Source organism: Quercus lobata, chromosome 9 (assembly GCF_001633185.2).
Source record: "Quercus lobata isolate SW786 chromosome 9, ValleyOak3.0 Primary Assembly, whole genome shotgun sequence".
Classification (NCBI taxonomy): Eukaryota; Viridiplantae; Streptophyta; class Magnoliopsida; order Fagales; family Fagaceae; genus Quercus; species Quercus lobata.
Window position 1 is genome coordinate 42,472,149 of NC_044912.1, and position 21,873 is coordinate 42,494,021.

Below are 21,873 nucleotides of genomic sequence, written 5' to 3' on the forward strand. Positions count from 1 at the left end.
CAGGCTTGGAGGATAATGATGGGGTGTGGAGAGAGGATGAGGGCCGAATGGGAGGCATCATTGAGGATTATTTCAGGGACATCTTTACTACATCCAATCCTTCAGGATTTGAGGAAATTTTGGGTGGTGTTCACTTGGCCATATCTGAGGAGGATGCAGGGTTGCTAGGTCGTGACTTCCAAGCTAGTGAGTGTAAGCTTGCTCTTGATCAAATGGCCCCTCTTACCGCCCTTGGTCCTGATGGTATGTCCCCTATCTTTTATAAATCTTTTTGGCACATTGTGAGTAGAGATGTTACTTCTGTGGTGCTTAATGCTCTTAATTCTGGTGTGGTCCTTGAGTCGTTAAACTCCACTTTTATTGCTTTAATCCCAAAAGTAAAACACCCTAAGAAAGTGGCAGATTTTCGCCCTATCAGTTTGTGTAATGTGGTTTATAAACTGATTTCTAAGGTTTTGGTGAATCGTTTGAAAAAATTCCTTGCCTGTGCTATTCCGAAAACTCAGAGTGCATTTTTATCAGGTAGACTTATTTCGGATAACGTACTTGTGGCCTTTGAAACTCTTCACTACCTTAAGAGGAAAACCATTGGAAAGGTGGGCCAGATGGCTTTGAAACTTGATATGAGTAAAGCTTATGACAGGGTTGAATGGGAATTCCTGGAGCGGGCTATGCGGCATCTTGGGCTGGGGGAGAGGATGGTGTCTCTCATTATGTCTTGTATTAGCACTGTGACCTATTCGGTTCTAGTGAATGGTCAACCTGTGGGTAATATCAAACCTAGTCGTGGTCTACGTCAAGGAGATCCTCTGTCTCCCTATCTTTTCCTTATGTGTGCTATGGGTTTACAAAGTTTATTGAATAAAGTTGAAATGGAGGGGCATATCAGGGCTGTGGCCATTTGTAGGAATGGACTAAAAGTCTCTCACTTATTCTTTGCAGATGATAGTGTGCTGTTTTGCAGTGCTAAAGAAGCTGAGTGCCAGAAGATTCTTGATATTCTGGCTATTTATGAGAGAGGTTCAGGGCAGAAAATTAACCGAGAGAAAACTAATTTATTTTTTAGCTCCAATACTCCTCATGAGGTCCAGGTCCGGATTCAACAAGTTTTGGGTGTTCCTTCTATCCGTCAATTTGAGAAATATTTGGGGTTGCCGGCATTAGTGGGTAGGGCAAAAAAACAAAGCTTCATCTACATCAAAGAAAGGGTATGGAAAAAGCTTCAAGGGTGGAAAGAAAAATTACTGTCTCAGGCGGGTAGGGAAGTGCTGATTAAGTCAGTAATTCAAGCGATCCTAACTTACACCATGTGTTGCTTTAAACTTCCCAAGGGCCTTGTAAGGGATCTGGAAAGCATGATTCGCAAATTTTGGTGGGGGTATAGTGGATAGCATCGGAAAACCCATTGGGTAAAATGGGAACGATTATGTGAAGCCAAAGAAGTGGGTGGTCTGGGTTTTAGAGAGATTGAAAAATTTAATGATGCCTTATTGGCTAAACAAGTCTGGAGAATGATCAATAATACTGATTCTCTTTGTCATCGTGTCTTTAAGGCAAGGTTCTTTCCGGATTGCTCCATCTTAGATGCAAAAGAATCAAGTTCCGGTTCTTACGCATGGAAGAGCATTATTGGTGCTAGAGACGTGATTCGAAAAGGTATGGTTTGGCGTATTGGGACAAGGGAGGCAATGCGTATTAAGGAGGATAGGTGGCTGCCTGGACATGTAAACTGTTCAGTCATTTCTCCCCTTCCTTCTGTGGCCCCGGATGTGAAAGTGAGTTCTTTGATTGATCCAAATAGAGTAGCTTGGAGAACAGAGGTTGTGCAGCAACTATTTCTACCCCATGAAGCTGACATGATCTTGGGTATTTCGTTGAGCTCTTGACGCCCCGATGATCTCATTATTTGGGCACACACACCATCTGGTATGTTTACATCTTGTAGTGCTTATAAACTACTGGTTTCTTGTGATATCTCTACTAGTGCAGGTGGATCACATCCGAATAACCAGAAAAAATTCTGGAAAGGTATCTGGCAGCTTCGGGTACCCAACAAAATAAGGCATTTTGCGTGGAGAATATGCAACAATGCTTTGCCTACACTGGTCAATCTTCACCGACGCAGCATTGTGCCTAGTCCGATCTGTGCTCAGTGCCAAAATTACCTTGAAGACGCTTTCCATGCAATATGGTGCTGCGAAACCATCAAAGGAGCTTGGTCGGCCTTGGAGTGGATCCGTCAAACTGCACCGCCTCAGCCTGCCTCCTTTAGCGAGTTACTAGCTGGATTCTTGTCCTGCGGAGAAGAATTCAGAGCTGAGATCTTTGTGACCAGTGCGTGGTTCCTCTAGAATAGAAGGAATGCTGTTCATTTTGGCCGTCCCCCATTGCCCGTGGATAGCATATGCAGCAAAGCAGGAAATTATTTGCAAGAATTTTTGCAAGCTCAGATAGAAGAGCCAATTCCAATTCGTCCTCCTCCAAGTCAGCAGTGGCGTCCTCCGGATCATCATTGCTTAAAGATAAATTTCGATGCCGCGGTGTTTCGTTGATCAAGTAAGGCGGGCATTGGTGTCGTTATCCGTAACAATGCAGGTGAAGTTGAAGGTGCTCTGTCCTCTTCCATTCCCATGGCCCATTCGATGGCTGATCTTGAAGCCTTAGCATGTTTGAAGGTTGTCCAGTTTGCTCTGGAACTGGGTATTACTAGAGCAGTGTTTGAAGGTGATTCAGCAGTTATCATTAATGCCCTTCTACATGGTGCGGGTGCATTTGCTACTTTCGGCAATATTTTGGATGATATACGCATGCTTTCTACGGTTTTTCAGTTTGTAGAGTTTATTTTTGTTAATCGATGTTGTAACTCAATAGCTGATGCTTTGGCCAAAAAAGTTAAGCTAATTGTTGGGGCTCAGGTTTGGCTTCATGATGTGCCAGCAGACATTGCCCCCTTAGTTAGTCTTGATGTTCATTGATTTTGTCAATTTTTTCAATAAATCGCCCAGGTCCTTGATCTGGTTTCTCAAAAAAAAAAAAAAAAAATTTTTAACACATTAAAATAATATAAACAACATAATAAAATAATATATCTAACACAATAACCAACAACCACAACTATTAATACATTAAAATACTTTTTTTTATAACACTCTACATTAAAATATTATTTTTTGTTTTGAGTTTTGAGCTACAATAGGATGATATAGATAGCAACCCATTGTAGCTGAAACTCAAATACTTTTACCTTTAGTTTCTTTGCTGTAGAAGTTGTTTTAAGGGGATTGGTGGCTAAATTGACTTTTTAGTCAATTTAGCAACCCTACTGCTAATGCTCTAATTACATAAAATTACTTTGATATTATTTATTTTGTATTTAGTTTTTTTTTCTTTACGGGTTTCGAAGATAAAAAAAGAAAGTGAATGTTAGTTATTGTATGTAAAGAAAGAAAAATAATTAAAAAATAATAATGTTTTAATGAAATATAGTTTAAAATAGATAATTTGATGATGTTCTGAAAAGTGAGAATAAAAAAAAAAAAAGATTTTTAGGCTCAAATAGACCCATAAAAAAGAAAAAAGAAAAAGGACAAGATGCTATTATTATTGTGAAAAATAAAAAATACAAAATCAAAATTGATTTTAAGCAGGCAATTTATGAATGTAGACGACTTTGCTGGTAAGTGGTAACCTTAATTTTACTACATGGATTAGTAAGAACAGAAACGAGTTGGAGCTAGACTCATGTGTTAATGTCCGTCGACTCTCAAATTTGGTCTCAGCCACCCTTCTCCTCTTTATAGGTTTTGTCGCCCCCATTTTCAAATCAAATCTACAGCTACAAGCCTACAACCAATTCTTCATCTACTTTGCTTTCTTCAAATATACCCAATTCTGCTCTGCTCCACAAGAAAATGTTTAATCTCTCAAAACAAAAGTCGTCTCTAGCATAACAGAAGAAATGGTGGGTCTATCTGGGCCGCACGATCAGACCCATCTCTCATCCTCGCCTTCCAATCATTTCCACCACCACCACCACAGGTCACAACTTTTCCTTATTTGAATTTATATTCCCTTTGAGTTTACTATGTTAGTTGGAACTTGGAACTTAGAATTTTCAATGGAAAGTCTTCTGATTGTTTATAGATTTAAGAAAACTCGGCCCCAGGAGCTGAAATCTCTAGCTCATGTAGGTGTACTCGAGAATGTTGGATTTGCATTTATGTGATGCTTGTAAATTGTAGTAATACCCAATTATGCTTGTATATTGTTTGGTTATTATTCCATTTTGGGGTTTCCTAAATGAATTGTTAACATTAGACATTATTTTAGTAACTTTCCTAACTGACCATTTTCTTTATTTGAGAAGTCAATACCCATTTTTTTATTTGGTTTATTTGAGTTCAAATTATGGAGTTTAATGTTGTGAACTGGTAACTTTCTATTCGAAGTTACCTTTAAAAAGTTGAGATTCTTAAGGTGGACAAAAAAATTTTCAGATGGAGGGAGTGTATGATTTTTTTTTTTTTGATAATTCAATAGTTGGGGAGAGGGATTTGAACCCGTTATGTTGGAAACACTAGGAGGTGCTAGTTGAGCTTGAAGGTTTTTGGTGGGAGTGTGTGAATTTTTGAGTATCAATTATTGCTGAAGTTTTTGGTTATATGTTTCTCTTGCTGATTGTGAGACGCTAAATATTGACATACTTGTTAAGATTTGAAGTGGTTTTACTTTGTGGTTAGTGTGGAAGGAACCTCTTGCACCATTTTTGACATTGAAAAGCTTGGATAAATTGAAATCATTAATGCTTTACACCTTGTTTGAGTGGTCTCGGGTTTGGGGTTTTACTCATTCAGCAAACATATTTGAGTTTCATTCTTCTCTTAGATTTGATGGTTGAAATTTGTAATTGCTTGAGAGCCTTTGTGCTCATCATCGTGAATGTGCAGTATTTCTTTGTTTTAATAAAGATTCATTACTTATAAAAAAAAACTTTGGGAACTTTCACTTTGGCTAGCTTTTTTGTAAACTAATCTAACCCATAAAGTTTTTTTTTTTTTTTTTGGACAAAGTTTGGTTACAAACTTGTTGACTGGTGCATTATGTGTCGTTGTAATGGGGAGACGGTGAATCATTTGCTTCTCTATTGTGAAAAAGCTTATCAATTGTGGAGCTTGGTTTTTAGATCTTTTGGGATTTCTTGGGTCTTGCCAAGATCGGTTGCAGATACGCTTTTCGGTTGGTGGAATTGGTTTGGAAAGCTCTCTTCTAGCATTTGGAATTTAGCTCTGCTGTGCCTAATGTGGTGTATTTGGAGGGAGCGAAATTGGCGAACTTTTGAGGATAGGGACAAATCCGATGACCAATTGCTTGCTTATTTTTGTGGTTCTCTCTTTGATTGGTCTAGGGCTTGGGGATTCACCTCTAGTGATTCTCTCCCTTTGTTCCTTAGTTCTCTCCTTTGTAATTAGCTCTTTGTTGTTTTCCTTTTGTTTTCTTGTTTCTTTTTCTTTCTTTCTATTTGTTTCTTTCTCTGTACTCTTTGTCCTGCCTTATGTTTTCATGAGGTAGTTTCTTGAATATACATCTTTCTTAATTTTAAAAAAAAGAAAACAAATCCACCATTAGATTACATTTTTTTTTTTTTTTTTTTACATCCTCTGTGCTTGCAAAATTTCCAGAAAATAAAAAATCAATAACTATATTATCAATCAAATGTTTAAATTTTAAGCTCTTGTAGGCTAAAATTATGCATAACAAATAAGTCTCTAGATCGTATAGGAAATAATATCTAATTGACATAAAATTTGACATGATTGATAAAAACATAAATAACATATAATCCAAATGTTAGATTTTTAAAATATGTAGCCATGTTAATGTTTTTAGTGAGAGTTATAGCCATTGACTATTACCAAATTTGTAACCAAACTTTTTAATTTTTTTTTCTTGGAATTCCCAAATATTTAATTGATTTTCTTCTTCATAAGGTAATAATTTATTAAGAAAAACAAATGGGCACAACCCAAGTACAAGGAAAGTCAAAGTATACACAAGGCTTGAACCTGTAAAGATGTAAAGAGCTAACAAGGACTAATGTTTACAGAAGATAGAATTTAAAATAATCAAGAAAAGAAGTGGAAGAAGGAAATTTCAACCAATTCTCCTGTACTTTAGAATTTTTAATTATTTTGCGTCTATAGGTTTTTATGTTCTATGTTTGGTCTTTGGTGGTGGATGTGGTTTGGAGGGGTGGGTGTGTTGGATTACAGTGCATGAGTGATTTTATTTTGTATCAATAATGCAATTATCTCAATGACATATGGCAGTGCTTTTGGAAGGCTTGATTCGACAGATAATAAGCTTTAGTAGACTAGTTTTGTTGAAGTTTCATGACTTTATGTTTATACGATGCATCTCTGATACAGTGGCATTTCCATATTTTCAGTGGTAGAAATGTTTTCCATTTGATAGCGCTGAGGGAGATCTCTCCTAGAACAAAGCATGTGCCAAAAAGGCGGTGGGGAGAAGCTTCTAAACCTGGGCCCAAAACTGAAGCAACCAGAGATGCAAGACGTGGTCTTCTTTCATGGTACACAACCAATTTCACTCTTTATCTCTCTATTCTAATTTATTCTTGTGAAATGGAAGCACACAATTCGTGAATGAGCATTACGCCATTTATCCTATCCAGAGGAGCCATCTTTGTTTCTGAAGCTCTTTTTTGATATTTTTAAGGGTTGAGGCAGAGACATTGCGCCATTTATCCGCTAAGTACTGCTCATTGGTGCCTCCTCCAAGGTCAACTATTGCAGCAGCATTCAGTCCTGATGGAAGAACACTTGCTTCTACACAGTAAGTTGTCACTAGTTGTTTCCTGATTCCATTTCAGGCCTCCCTTTGTTATTGAACTTCCCTCTGTTTTGGTTCTTGCAGTGGTGACCATACTGTAAAGATAATTGATTGTCAAACTGGACGTTGCTTAAAGGTCTTAAGCGGTCATAGGAGGACTCCTTGGGTGGTAAGGCAGTCAACTTGCTTCATACAAAAGTATGCTTTATTTATATATATGTTACTGATCTTTTCTCATCCTGAAAATAGTTTCTTTAAATTTAATTTGTGCATTAATGTCGATGAAACTCTCACTGAGGAAGTTGATATCTTATGAAGAAGTCTATTGAAAATGCAGCACAACTGGATGAGGCTTTATCCAGGTTATTTGGCACTGGATAAAGGGATTTGTTATCCAGGTTATTTGATTTCTTCTGTGAAACATTATGACAAGTATTTTTCTCCTGGAATTTGTGTTTCTGTCTCGTTAAAAGGTGGCTGATGGTTGGAAGTCAAGTCACCTTATGGCTAATGTGCTTAACCAGTGTACTTACAAGGAGGCCTTAAGTTCGAGGTCTAATTATGAGGTGGCCTTAAGTTTGAGGTCATGGATATAAGCTACCCAATTTTAATTTACGGTGGGGGAGCTGTTAGGGCTGGATTTCTGTGTGCTTGTATGTACCTGATGAAGGTTCTGGCAAAGACAGTTCAATTATTGCTTAGGATTGATTATATATGTATTTGAAAAGTAGAACTTTCCTTAATTAATATTAGGTAGTGAAGTAAGATGGAGACCTAAGTAACATATGATAGATTAAAAGTGTTATTGCACATGTTCACTAGTTGGAAGGTAAAAGACACTCTTCATGAATGGTCAAATTGACAGGCTTTCACCTTTTCTTCTAAAAACCATGCTAACATTGTTGAATTTAATATTTCAATCTAAAAAACGCGAATATAGTTGATGTCCATTCCTTTCTTTCAAGGTATTGTTGGGCTTAAGAGCTGAGTAATTGTGAGTTGGTACAAGTAGATAACCTGGTGCAGTACAAAATTCTCAAGAAAATTGCAGGAAACAAATAGAACTGCAAGAGAAATAGGTAAATGGAATCAACACCTAGGTTGCTTGGAATTAGAACCTAGGGTTGCTACTTGCTTGGCATTAGTACCAAGAGGGAAAATCTAGGAATTTTCGCTAGGGTTGCCTAGAATTAGCACCAAGACATTGAAAAAAGTGCAACAAAAATTGTATTAAACAGGGATACATTCCAATAATGTTTTCTCTGTGGCCTTTAGATAGGACTCCTGAATAACATCAAATAAGGAAGGAATTTAATTGCATATTTCCTTTCTCTTTTACCACCTGTATTTATGTTGCTAATACACTTGAAAAACTTGAGAAAGATTTTTTGTGAGTCAGGAAGGGAGATGAATCAAAGATTCAAAATTTCATTTGGTGAATTGGGGTGGTGTGTTCTCCATTGAACTAGAAAGGATTAAGGTTTCTTATGTTGAGGTAGGGGTGGGGGATAGAGTGAAGCTTTGGACAGATCTATGGTGCGGGGATTCTCCTCTTCAATTGATTTTTCCGATTGTGTATGGGATGGTCTCCGATAAAGGGGCATCGGTGGCCTCTTCTCTTGAACTGCTGGGGATAGAGGAGCGGAGAAGCTGGGATGTTCATTTTTCTCGGAGAACAAATGATTGGGAAATGGGTGGTGCGGATGATTTTCTCCGTACCTTGGGCTCAAATCTTCCTCCCACTGAGAACGGAGATTGTATGCGATGGAAGTTGACAAAGAATGGGGTCTTCGATATTCGATCGTTCTACAATAAGTTAAGAAGCCCCCTGCCCATTATTTTTCCTTGGAAAGGTGTTTGGAAGGTTAAGGTTCCTCGGCGTGTTTCCTTCTTTGTGTGGACTGCTGTATGGGATACGATTCTTACAGGTTATAATTTGAGGGGTAGAAGGTTGGATTTTGTCGACTGGTGTATCATGTGCCGCAGTAATGGGGAGACGGTGGATCATTTGTTACTACATTGTGAAAAGGCTTATCGGTTGTGGTCTTTGGTGTTTAGATCCTTTGGGTTCTCTTGGGTCTTGCCAAGATCGATTGCGGATACTCTTTTTGGTTGGCGGAATTGGCTTGGAAAGCATTCGTCTAGCATTTGGAATTTAGCTCCATTATGCTTGATGTGGTGTCTCTAGAGGGAGCGAAATAGGAGGACGTTTGAAGACATGGATTGCTCGGATGACCAGCTATTGGCCTCTTTCAGTGACACTTTGTTTGATTGGTCTAGGGCGCGGGGACTCACCTCTAGTGATTTTCTCCCTATGTTCCTTAGCTCCCTCCTTTGTTCTTAGTATCATTCCTTTTCTTTTTCTTTTCACTCTTTCTTTTCCCTTTGTATTTTTCTCTCTGCCTTATGTTTTTTTGGCATAAGGTAGTGTTTTTGAATATAATCTTTATTACCTATCAAAAAAATGATGAGAACTTTTAACCAAACTCTATTAGGAAAATTTTTATGGCAATTAAAAAATGAGCGGGATTAACTGTTGAGGTGTGCTAGTAGAGTTAAGTATAGGGAAGTATAGAGTGGGTGGACATCTGTTGTGGTTAGAAGGCCATTTAAGGTGATTTTGTTGAAGTTTAGAGGACGTTGGATTTATTTTTTTGGACAGGTTAAGTTTGTTATTGGTGATGGCCTGAGGCTGTGTTTGGCATGATTATAGCTTGGTGAGTCTTCTTTAGTTCCCTGCTTTGTTTCTTTTTGCTGCGAACAAGGATGATTTAGTTGATTCATATCTAGGTGGCTCAGCCATTGAAATCCTTGAATTTGCAAATGCCTTTCAGATTGAGAATTTGAGTTTGTGGCTATTATTTTGAAATTTTGGATTATCAATTTTCCTACAGGAGGAGAAGATAAAATTAAAATCTATTGAAAGTTTGGTTTGGAAAGTTGGGGGTTTGTTTGTTGCCTTGAGAAGAGCTTATTGGGGTTGGTAAGGTGCCTCAAAAGTTTGAGGTTCTTTGGAGGAATATATTGATGATATATTGGTGTTGTTTGTGCAGTAGTAAAGTCGGTTTATCATCTTTTACTCCATTGTTTAAGGGCAGGAGAGATATGGTGGTTGTGTTTTCCCCAATGTTGTTAATACTGTACCAGTGTACCGTTTCCAGATTTTATATATATAAAAAGCTAACATTTCTTTGGGAAAAAAAAAAAATTCAATTGATTCATCAAAAGATAATGATGTAATAAAGAGCAATGTAAGAAGTAATTTAGTAAAGTTATGAATATTTTAATAGTTTGTGAGAACAAAAGGCAAATAGCATGTCAGTACTTATTCATAAAAAGGTTCAAGTACTAGTTTCAGGTGAATTTATGCTGTGTGCTAGTTCATGACAGCCAGGTAGTGTTAGAAAAAACAACAAAAGGTGCTGATCTGTTGATCTTATCTTTTCTTTCTGGCATAGAACAAGAACGTCACAGAAACTTGGTTCTCTTCTGTACACTCAGACCTATGGTTCTAGAAAGTTCCAAAGCACAAATCAAAGGTGGCAATCGTCTTGTGCTTCGACCATGTTTCACTGAAAAAAGCTTTGCTTCCTTGGCTCTGCTAGACAAGCAAGGAAATTCAAAGAACCAAAGTCTGGAGAATTCTTTGTGCCATTATTGTGAAATTGAAGAAGAACAAGGAGGAGGTGGAAAGGAAAGAGACTAATAGTGGTGACGAAGAACTGAAGAAGATGAGTAAATTTGGTGATGAGTTTTTTTATTTTAATTTTTTTAACCTTATTACCTTATACCAGTCTGAAACCAATATACTGGCTGAAATTGCTGAAATCCACTGAAATGGCCGAAACAAACTGAGGCAATTCGGTAATTGGACTGGTATTCTTTGAGGGGGTTATTTGTACTGGTTTGGTAACTGATACAATAATTTTTGGTTGTACTGACTAGTATGGTACAATTTAAACTACATTGGTTTCCTTGTTTGGGTCTTACGGGTAATGATGAATAACTTGGTTCAGCTGCTTGCATATTGGCAAGGGAATTTAGGTGTCACAAGGGTGCTAATATTTGGAATGCTATTCCATTATGTGTAATATGGATGATTTTGAGATAAAAATAACGGGATTTTCCAATAAAATTTTTCTCAAATAGCTCTTCTTTACCTTGTGAGAGCAAGGGTGAGATCATGGGGTTGTGTAACTTACCATAAAAAAGAAGGAAAATATAGGAATTTTGATGGCGTAGAACATCCTTGACATATTAAATCGTTATTTTTAGATCATGGTATGAATGGATGATTGCTTTATTTATTTACTTTGATCTTATGAAGTTTAGATTGTAATAATTTAAGTGTAGCTTGAATACAATAATAAAAACTCCCTATGTATTTGAATTATCTCCTTTATCTGATGAAATTATTACTTATAAAAAATGAACTGAGACTTAAAAATATTGGCTCTATCATTTTGATGCTTTATTGTACATCATGATCATTGATTTCAACAGAAATATGAGTAGTATGGACATCTCCACAATCAGATTCTTTCTACTTCATTAAAAGTGTCGCAACTTTTAGCATGAACTTTATATCTTGTTTAGACATGTTATGGGACCAGCTCCATTAACTGATAGATTCAGACTCCAGCCTTGGCAATATGACATGATGAGCCTGGAAAGCAATGATCAAAGCAAAATCAGTAACTTGCTGTTGGAAAAATATTATAAAAATTTATTAAAAATATCTCAAATTGATTGCTCAGTTTTAGTTGCTGGTGTACATTTTGCTAGGCAACTGTAACGAGTGAAGATAGTTTTTTTCAGTAACTCATGAGGATGTATTATAGTGTATTTCCCAATAGTTCAAACCACTTGTAATATGTTCTGTTAAATTGGCTAATTTTTTTGTGTATCTATACATCTTTGATTGGTTAATTGTTTTGACAATTACTATGTTTTCAGCCTGAAACTCCTGGGGATAGGAGTGACTGCATGAATAACAAAGTAGGATTTCAGGAAGAAAGAGAGTTGTGAATCGTTTTTGTGAGGCTGCATGTTTTCAAGATATGTCAATTCTTTTTGTTACTTGTTTTATTCGTCACTCTTTTTGGTCATTTATATCTGCTGAGTAAAAGTTCAAATTTTATGTTTCCAATGGTTTCTTTGCTTAACTGGATACTTTCTATTTGACACGTGTATTAACCCTAAAATTCTATATCTTGTCAGCAGCCACTTCCTTTTTCTATTGTTTTGCTTGGATTTTCTGTCTCCATATGTCACAATACTGTAGGATTTCAGTTGTTGGTTTGGCTTTTGTTTGCATTTCTGTCCCCCTCCTCCCTTTCCTTTCTGTTCATTATTCCTCAATAATAATGCATTCTAACTTGTCAACCAGATGTGATTTTGAATCTTTTTTGTCATGTGTATGATAAACAATCTTTAAAGTTCAGTCTTTGTATCAAAGTACTAATGGAGCTTTTACAGGTTAGGTTCCATCCTTTGCATCCGGAAATAATTGCGAGTGGGAGCTTGGATTATGAAGTTCGATTATGGGATGCAAGCACATCAGAGTGTATAGGATCACGGGATTTTTGTAAATTTTACTGACTCTCTCCTTCAGATACCTTCTGCAATAGTGGCTGCAGTTTTCAGTTAATAATATTCTTTAAGCTTATATTACTAATTGTGGATCTTATTGCTACTTTTCTTGTAACAGATCGCCCTATTGCATCCATTGCTTTCCACGCTAAAGGGGATATCCTTGCTGTTGCATCAGGACACAAGGTACTGTTTTTTGTCTTACAACTTTTCTGTAGTTCTATCATGCTTAAAGGTTTTTCTTTTGATCCTAACTTTTTTTTATATTTAAGTTCGCAAGCCATGATTTGGTAGATCTGTTGTTGCTGACAAATCAAATCCTGTTCAGTTATACATATGGCAGTACAACAAGAGAGGAGAAGCTTCACACCCAAACTTTATATTAAAGACAAGGCGTTCACTTCGAGCAGTGCATTTTCACCCTCATGCTGCTCCATTTCTATTAACTGCTGAGGTGAATTATCCAAAAATATTCAATTGATTATTCTATTTTTCTATAATATATATTACATTCTTGGACTGATATGCAGGTCAATGATCTTGACTCTTCAGATTCCTCGATGACACATGCAACATCTTTAGGTTACTTGCGATATCCTCCTCCAGCTGTTTTTGTGGCAAATGCTCATTCCAGTGAATGTGTTAGTTTGACTGCTGAACTACCTCTCGTATCCTTACCTTTCTTGTTTGTGCCTTCATTTGCCATAGATGGTTCGACTAGCATGCAAGTCGAGCCTTCTCCATCAATGCAGTTTCAAGTGGATGCAAATGAAGTGCAGCAAAATTATAATATTATGGTTTCTCCTACGGAGGCATTTCGTACTATTCCTACTGGCTCACACGGTGGAATAGAAGATGTTGCTGATAATCATTTACCTAGTGGAACAGGAAATGCTGTTTTTGACACCACAGTGGATGCTATGGAAACTGATGAAATACAGCCCATTGGGAGAAGCCAGCAGGGAAGCTCTACTAACTTAGATACTACTGGTGGTGTCAATACTGCGATTCGTGGAGTACCTGTGTATATTCCAAACCGCCTGGATCTTGCTGAGATTGGACACCATCAATTCTTACCTGAGAGAGATCCAAGTAGTTGGGAGCTACCGTTCTTGCAAGGATGGTTAATGGGTCAAAGCCAAGCTGATGTTCCTTCAGTTCTGCCTCTTAATGGTGATGGCAGTAGTCATGAGCCATCAGCTCAATATATAAATTCTTCCATCTTAGCATCTCATCTGTCTACTCATAACATGACAATGCCAGGCGGCATCAGCCTGTCTGGCATTTCTGGAAGATCTAGCTTGCAAAATCGCTTTTCAAACTCCCACCTGTCTGTATCTGATTCTGTGGAGGGTGCTGCTCAGGTTAATGCCCCAAGTGATTGGGTTGATACTCAACCCATTATCAGTAGAATCCAGTCAGAAATCACCACCTCACTGGCTGCTGTAGCTACTGCAGAGCTACCTTGCACTGTGAAGCTAAGAGTATGGCCACATGATGTTGAAAATCCTTTTGCCCTACTTAATGCTGATAGATGTTGCTTAACCATACCCCATGCCGTCCTCTGTAGGTAAGCGGGAAATTTAAATATTACTGTTATGGTGCTTTAGTATTGTAGTGGGTATTAGTGCCATGGCATGGGTGAGGTCATGGGTTCAAGACCCATTGAATATGTGTGTAACTTACCAAACCTAAAAAAAAAAAGGTTACAGTGGGATGGCTTTCAATTTTCAAATGTTTATTGCATTTTCTTTTAACATAATCTTTTTTCTTTAGGTTACAAAGGCCACCATTTGTATGGACCTGCAATATTCTTTATTAGGAGTGATGTCATTTTTACTTTTTTATCAGACATGAAGCTCAGCTTATTGAATTTTAAACAGGGTATTGTATTTAACAATTTTTTGGGCCGCATTTGTATTTGCAGTGAAATGGGTGCCCATTTTTCTCCTTGTGGGAGATTTTTAGCTGCCTGTGTTGCATGCATGCTTCCTCACATGGAGGCTGATCCAGGATATCAGACTCTAATCCATCAAGATCCTGGAGCTGGAACATCCCCAACACGACATCCAGTCTCAGCTCACCAAGTCATATACGAGCTTCGGATTTATTCTCTTGAGAAGGCAACGTAAGGCTTCATTCCCATCATCAACTCTTGTCATGCATTCAACAGTTTCCTTCTGTTATTTTTTTTTTCTGTTAAATTTTTATATTGGTATGTTTCCTATAATTTACCTTTTCTATTTTACTTTTGCAGCTTTGGTTTAGTGCTTGTATCAAGAGCCATTAGAGCTGCTCATTGTTTGACTTCTATCCAGGTCAGTTGTACTATTGGCTGAAAATTTGTGTCAAGTTCTCATATTTCAATCTTTTAAAACCACAATTCTTCCTTGATCCATAAAACAACTGGGTCGCGAACGTTGAGACCCACGGTCTCAAAGGATAGTCTTGCTGTTTTTGGGACCATTCTAACCATTTTGGCAATTGTTATTGGTCCATTATTCAAAAAATGTATTAATTTTTACTTAAAAAGCTTACTTTTTTTTAGAAAGTGTATGCATAATAGGAAAAAAGGAAACTTTGTGAGACCTCAATGATGTGCCAGTGATTTCACCAGTGCTCCAGTTCAAATTTTATGCATGAATTGTTCACATATAGGATACTAGTTTAAGTTTTTGCACCATGTACATTGACGCTTTTGTGTTAACCTTGCTTCAAAAGGAACTGCAGGATGCAAGATGTCTCTGCAGTTTAATAATCCACCAGTTTGAATGGTGATTCAAACTGTTTAATGTAGTTTGGCCAGAACTAAATCAAGACTGGTCAATGAGAATGGCCAACAATCTAAGCAGTCCAACTTTCCAGTTCTGGGTTAAGACATTGCTCATTACAATTGTGACCTATATATTATAATATGGAGGTCTTTGGCCCTCTTGTTTCTGGAATGGCGTAAAGTTTGTAATAAAGTCAAAATGTTTTTGTTACTCATTCTGAATGTTAGTGGACATAGGTCTTTTGTATACTGCTTTTCCCTGGGCTTCTTTATCTTAATTTTGAACACTTGTAATTAGTATGAGTAATGCAATTTCCCATATGAAGTGATTGTTTCATAGAATTTGACAAGCCTACTTATTGAATTTTATAAATGGATTTAACTGAAGATGCTCAAAATTTGTGTAGGATTTTGCATATTGTGTAAAAACAACCCCACTGTTACCCAAATTACAGTATATACTTTGTGAATGTTCATTTGGTTTATTTAATTGATTGAAGTGTTGATACTTCAGTGTTCTGTTTGCATTGTTGCCTAAAATCCCAGAGGTAAATTTGTTTGTTACAACCAAAAAACTTCATATTATTGTGAGCTGAACATGTGCATTGTTGTATTTGCAGTTCTCACCTACATCTGAGCACATATTACTTGCCTATGGTCGACGTCATGGTTCTCTTCTTAAAAGTATTGTCATTGATGGGGAAACAACATTACCTATTTACACTATTCTGGAGGTAACAGCATTTTCTTTTCATGGTTTTTGTTAAAAACTTAAATAGTTTCCTATCATGAATTTTCTTTTCAACATTTTGTTAGATTCAGGTTCTCTACATTTTGTTTTTGTCATTCAGGTTTACAGAGTTTCAGATATGGAACTTGTGGGAGTGCTTCCAAGTGCAGAGGATGAGGTCAATGTTGCTTGCTTTCATCCATTTGCTGGAGGAGGTCTTGTTTATGGAACAAAGGTGCACTTGCGTACTTTCAGAGAAATCTTGGTTATTATGAGTGTATATATTATTTAAATTGCAATTTTACTTTTGAATACAGGAAGGGAAGCTTAGGGTTTTACAGTGTGATGGTGCTCGTGGTGTGAATTGCACTGGATCAAATTACATTCCTGAGGAAAACATGACTCTTGTAGGATAGTGAACCAGGTTGTGGCCTATTCTTCATTTTTTGTTTATGATTTTTAATTTGAATTTGAAAAGCTTTGTTCTTTTTACTTTTTTATGCATATTCCCCCCTCCCTTCCCTTTTTTTTGGTTCTTATTTCTCTTTTATTCCTCCTTTCATTTGGTCACAAAACTGTTTCTAACGTAATTGTAAGAGAAATGATATGTCTATAACATTTTTACAACAAATACTAAGTGACAGGTTATTACTGGTTGTTATTGTTAGGTTAAAAAAGTAACCTTAGTATTAGTTTCAAATTTGAACCAATAATAACTAACCACCTGTGATTTGTTGTAAAAATGTTGTAGACGTAACATCTCTCTAATTGTAAATACGATTGTAGCTTAAAGAATTTTAACATGCTAAGAAAGCGGTGGGTTATCTTCTACTTGTCATGTGGCTGGAATCAGTGACGTTACTAGTGTGTGCGTCTATATATATATTATTTGATATTTACAATAATAGGGAGGGGGATTTGAACCCCAGTTATCCTCATAAAGGAGAGCAGGAATGCCACTAAACCAAGCTCTTGGCCAATGATCTTACTAATATGTAATGGAGTTGATTCAATCAACATACATTTAAAAATCATAGACCAAAAAGTATGAGAAATATAAATTAATCTTATTTGTATCTTTTGACATATAACTAAAAAAAATTGTTTTTGTAATACAACACCTTAAGAATAGTGGTTATTTGGTAAATCATTGGCTTGTTTCAACCTTTTTCCAAGATGAAGCAATTAATTTTGATGATTATATCTTTTTTAGCAATAAAATAAAAAACATGCGTAGATGGGCTTTGTTCTTCTTCAAAAACGGCCAAAAAAGTGTGCCTAAAGAGCGCTTCATGAATTGAGTTTTTTTGTTTTTTGGCCAAGCAAAGTGCTCATACCTTGGGGTCCTGAACTTTGAGCTTTAAGCCTACCTAAGTAGGGCTGTCCACAGGTTGGGTTTGTGCCCAACCAGGAATTGACCTAACCACTTTGGATCTCCAAAATCTAGACCCACCGCTGACCAGTAAGATGAGTTGGTTTGGGCAAGCCAGACCTCAGTTGGTGTCGAACGGTAGTCCGTTGGACTCAGGGAAGAAGGATATGGTTGAAACATGGCGAAAGTGGCCGAAATTTGCCAAAATCTACCAGATTCTGTTGACATATGGTTGGATTTAGCAAGATCTCAAAGAGAACTAGTCGGATCTTGAAGAGATCTCAAAGGATGTCGATGAGATCTCACTGGATCTTGACATATCTGGCAACAAATGACTAAAAATTCCTCTTACCTACAAAAATCAGCCTATTTTTGATGTATTGGCTGGTCGGGTTGGTTGGAATCAGATTTTGAAGAGAAGACTTGTCCACCAACCCTCTGGTCTCGATTGCTAGAGGCTGAGATCCGCCACTGATTGTCACTGATGTCGGGTCGATCGGTTTTCTAGTACGAATTAGATGGTTTGGATTGGGTGGATCAAGTTTTAGGTTTTGGTGGATAATCCCATACCTAAGCATGCTTTTAACAACATTGAATTTGACACTGACATTCCAAGGGTGATATGTATAGAAAGTCTTATTTAAAATGCATTAGTACAAAGTTAATCAACTTCGGATAATCTTGTTCAAAAGCTTTACAATTTGAAATTTGAATTGAGGCTTGTAATCTTAGTAGCTTGCTTGAAGCCATACATGATTCTCAATTAGCTTTATATATATTGTATTTAAGTTTTCATTGGGTAATATTGGAGAAATTACATCTTACTCCTCTAAACTATACTTTTTTTATTTTTTTTTTTATTTTTATTTTTTATACTTAATCCCCTAGAATATTACCCATGTAACACTTGCTCTCCTAAACTATGAGAGTGCATATTTACCCCTCTAAACAATTACCCATGTAAATAAAGATACCAATTAGTAGTGATTGAATTCCTTTTGTGGTTCCACATGAGACACCAGTACAAATATAACCTACATGTCCAATTGAACTTTCCTGCGAGTTCCACTGACCCAGTGACACACCAACCACGCCCCCCTTTCTTTCTCTTTCAGCCCCCCAAACAGAATAAGTAAGGCTTCACTCTTTCTAATTTAAAAAAAAAAAAAATATATATATATATATATATAAGGGGCGGAGCGCCTGTTTGAAGTGGCGAAGGTTTATGCTAAAGTAAGAAAGAAAATACGTTAAGGTTACAAAATAAGGTCAACTGGTTAAGGAAAGCTCAGGTTATAAAATCGCTTAGCTATTAATGAATTAATTAAGTAGTAGTAAGGCGTTAGTACGGAGTTGCGTCAGCTGTAGATATAGACTAGGCTAAGGGACAGACTTCATCTCTTCTATTCTCTTTACTCACACCTTAAACTTTTGCTGAGTCTAACGAGACTCGGGTGTGGAGCCTTCCACTATGGGCCGAGACTACGCAAAAGTAGAACACCATAAAAACTTCGTTGACTTTATCATAAACCTTGATTTAGCTACGCTTAATAAGAACCTGGAATAGCAGAAATCGATTTGTGTTCCGCTTCCAAAGTCAGTCGTCTTTGCCCAAGTGTGAATTGCAGATGACTCTCCAGTGGTTCCATTCCTTCTTACTTAACTTCTGGGTCAACCCAACCCGAATAGGAAGAAGAGGGTCAGCTAAATAGCAGGCAGCTCCACTTTGTACATTTGCTGAGGCAGACCTATTAGGCATTTTAGAAAAGGGAAGGGTGCTCACCAAAGGAGGCAGTAGGGATGAAGGAGGTGGGAAGCTACCGCTTCTAGAATGCAATCATACCTTGACTTTTTTTTAAAGCGTACCACTATTGAAATAATAAAAAAAGATTTGTGGATGAAGTAATCGGAGTAACAAATGATTACGGTTGTGGAAACCGGAGAAAGTCGGTTACCTTTTAAATCAAAGTAGTGACGGGCCGAGTACTATGATTATTGGGGAGGGGGGGGGGGGAGCAAAGCTTCGTAGACAGCTTCGCTTCCTCGTCGCTTCTTTCTGGTGACTAGCTTCTCAAGTGGGTGGCTTGGTAAGCAAGCTACCTTTAGCATCGGTAAAATCCTTAAAAAGAATAAGTTGGAATGGTGGGGAAGGAGGCCCTCCCTACTTCAATGGAAAGGGGGGAATTGCCGTTTCACAACCGCTCCTCTACAACTACCTTTCGCCCAACATGATCACGAACGGAGATAGAGAATTGCGTAGATAGAAGGACGAAACAATCTCTTGCATTAGACACTATCCAGCAATCCTCCATTGAAGTGAATCGTACTCCAAGGTCTTCGATATGCTTTGAGAGCAGTAAAAGCCCATGTCTAACTCTAAAAGGGTTTATGCACTCCACTTTCCACAAGGTGTAAAAGAAAAGACCAAGCTAGATTATCGAAAGGAGACAGCAAGTGAGCTTACACCCCATCCCATGGGTAATAGTTTAGGGAAGTAAATGTGCATTCTCGTAGTTTAAGGGATAAGGGATAGGTGTAAAAGGGGTATAGTTTAAGGGGTAAAGTGTAATTTCCCCTATGCCATATCAAAATATCAATTCAATATTTTCATTTTATAACAAGAAGGTTTATTATATCTCATTACCAAACAAGGAGCTTATTAATTTGGATGAATCAATAACTAATAGGACAAATTATGATAAATCAAATTAAAAACTATAATTACTCAAATTTCTAATCGCAATAATATCAAATGAAAAAAAAAAAATCAAAATCATATTGTCAAAAGGAAATGATAAAAAAAAAAAGACCAAGATAAAAAGTTACGAACTAGAATTTAGTGAATATACCAAAATGGGCAGAACAGACCGAAATTTAGACCAAGATAAAACAAGAAGGTAATTTGTATTAGCTAACTAACTGGTACAATTTTTTTTGAAAACTAAAAGTGATAACTTAGGCTGTTAGTCCTCCAAAGGTTGTGCCAAAAGGCTCTCCCTAATTCCAGGGGATCCACTTTGAAAGAATAAGAGCAACATCTGCACCAGGAGAAGGTTGTATAAGATGTTTAGAAACTTCAGAAACATGAGTCAGTTAGACCTGGAATTGTAAATGTAACATTGCAGACTTTTCATTCACTGTTTGTTTTCATTTTATTCTTAAATGGTAAATGCTTAAGAAACTGGCATTCTCTAATATGACAACTAAACCTAGATAATAACCTCGATTTCTTAGGTATTTTTTTCAATGGTCGTGATTAGCTAGCTAGCTTGTCAGCTTGGTGTTGAGCATCTAGGTTCATCTCTATGACAGTATGACCTCTTTAAGGACCAGGTGGGAGTTAGATGATAGTTATTTGGGTAGGCAAATCAGAAATGGTGGTTAGAACAAGAAGTGATGGAAGTCCTGAAGTGAATTTTCATTGGCAATAATGGAATGTGGGTCATTGCCCATTGGCAATAAATATTCACCATGGAAGTCAAGGTCAAGGACCCAACTAAGAAATGGGGCTCTGCTAGAGAAATGATCACCGACATAGGACCTACAACAAAGAAAAGGCCACTGCACCTAAGCTTAATCAGTGGGGTTGGTCTTGGTCAGATGTGCTCCGATGATTAAGGTAGACAAAGATGACAGGAAAATTCCGAAATAATGATGAAAACACAATGTACTCCTTATAAGCTTGATGAATTGTCATTTCAGTTGCCTAATTTAAATTTGTCATTTTAGTTTTTTAACTTTTGCGGGGCAATTATTTTAGTCATTTTGTTTATTGCCACTTGGAAACATTGTTAAATCTTTGAAAGCAACACCGTTTCACTTTGTGTAACATTGAAAAAAAAAAGCTTTAAAATAATGCCATTTTAAGAGAGTTAATGATGTTTTTCAAATGAAAAATGAACAAAATGACTAAAATAACAGCGTTGCAAAGTTAACAGACTACAATGATAAAATTTAAACTTGGTGATCTAAAATAACAATCCATTAAACTTATTGACAGTGAATTGTATTTTTGTCCAATTTTATCAAATTAAGTGTACATACCTTGATTGTGTATTTGTGTTATGGTCTTAATATCTAAAGGGACTGCCTGATGGGAAATATGGGATTTTCCCCATCCTTTGAATCTGAAGATTAGGTATGACATCCCCATTCCTTTTGGGGGCTACAACAAATCTCACATCAAGCAACAAATAATGCAATGCGATTGACGGTAGTTGTCAACAATAGTAGCTGAGATGAGTGGGATATGTACTTTGTACGGAATCCTAATTTAGGCTTTGATTAAATGGGAATAGGAATAGCTTTTCTTTGTTTGTTTGGGATTTCACCTTAACTACATGGTCATAAAGAAGAGGTTATTAGAGTAGGGCCAACATTAGTTAGAGGTGCAGAGGGGGGAGGCTGGGAATTATCAATTACTTCAATTGTAATTTCTGACTTGATAACGGGGTGCCTGAATTGGGTTTCACTATTAGTCTATTTGAATTTTGAACAATATTATGGGCCTGAAAGTTTTACAGTTTACACCCTCCAATTGTACCCAGCTTTCACTTG

General features: G+C 37.0%; 1 protein-coding gene across 2 annotated transcripts; it reads left to right on the forward strand.

Moving 5' to 3' along the window:
* Nucleotides 1-3,652: 3,652 nt before the first annotated feature.
* Nucleotides 3,653-16,595, forward strand: LOC115959778. Of its 2 annotated transcripts, XM_031078343.1 has the most exons (14): nucleotides 3,662-4,038; nucleotides 6,446-6,589; nucleotides 6,736-6,852; nucleotides 6,934-7,018; nucleotides 11,806-11,847; nucleotides 12,328-12,436; nucleotides 12,560-12,627; nucleotides 12,770-12,895; nucleotides 12,972-14,011; nucleotides 14,369-14,569; nucleotides 14,699-14,759; nucleotides 15,835-15,948; nucleotides 16,066-16,179; nucleotides 16,262-16,595. In XM_031078343.1, exons 1-14 carry the CDS (start codon nucleotides 3,959-3,961, stop codon nucleotides 16,358-16,360), a joined length of 2,400 nt encoding a protein of 799 aa, XP_030934203.1. In that variant the 5' UTR covers nucleotides 3,662-3,958; the 3' UTR covers nucleotides 16,361-16,595. The 2 variants fall into 2 exon arrangements, with proteins under 2 accessions (XP_030934204.1, XP_030934203.1); XM_031078344.1 differs by lacking the exon at nucleotides 11,806-11,847 and having other exon boundaries at nucleotides 3,653-4,038.
* The last annotated feature ends 5,278 nt before the right edge of the window (nucleotides 16,596-21,873 follow it).

What these genes read in the sequence shown, in the direction of transcription:
- LOC115959778 (XM_031078343.1), top strand. Translation starts at nt 3,959, where the DNA reads ATGGTGGGTCTATCTGGGCCGCACGATCAGACCCATCTCTCATCCTCG. An exon ending in AGAACACTTGCTTCTACACA is followed by an intron (nt 6,853 to 6,933) that starts GTAAGTTGTCAC and finishes TGGTTCTTGCAG; the next exon opens with TGGTGACCATACTGTAAAGA. An exon ending in ATTGTTTGACTTCTATCCAG is followed by an intron (nt 14,760 to 15,834) that starts GTCAGTTGTACT and finishes TTGTATTTGCAG; the next exon opens with TTCTCACCTACATCTGAGCA.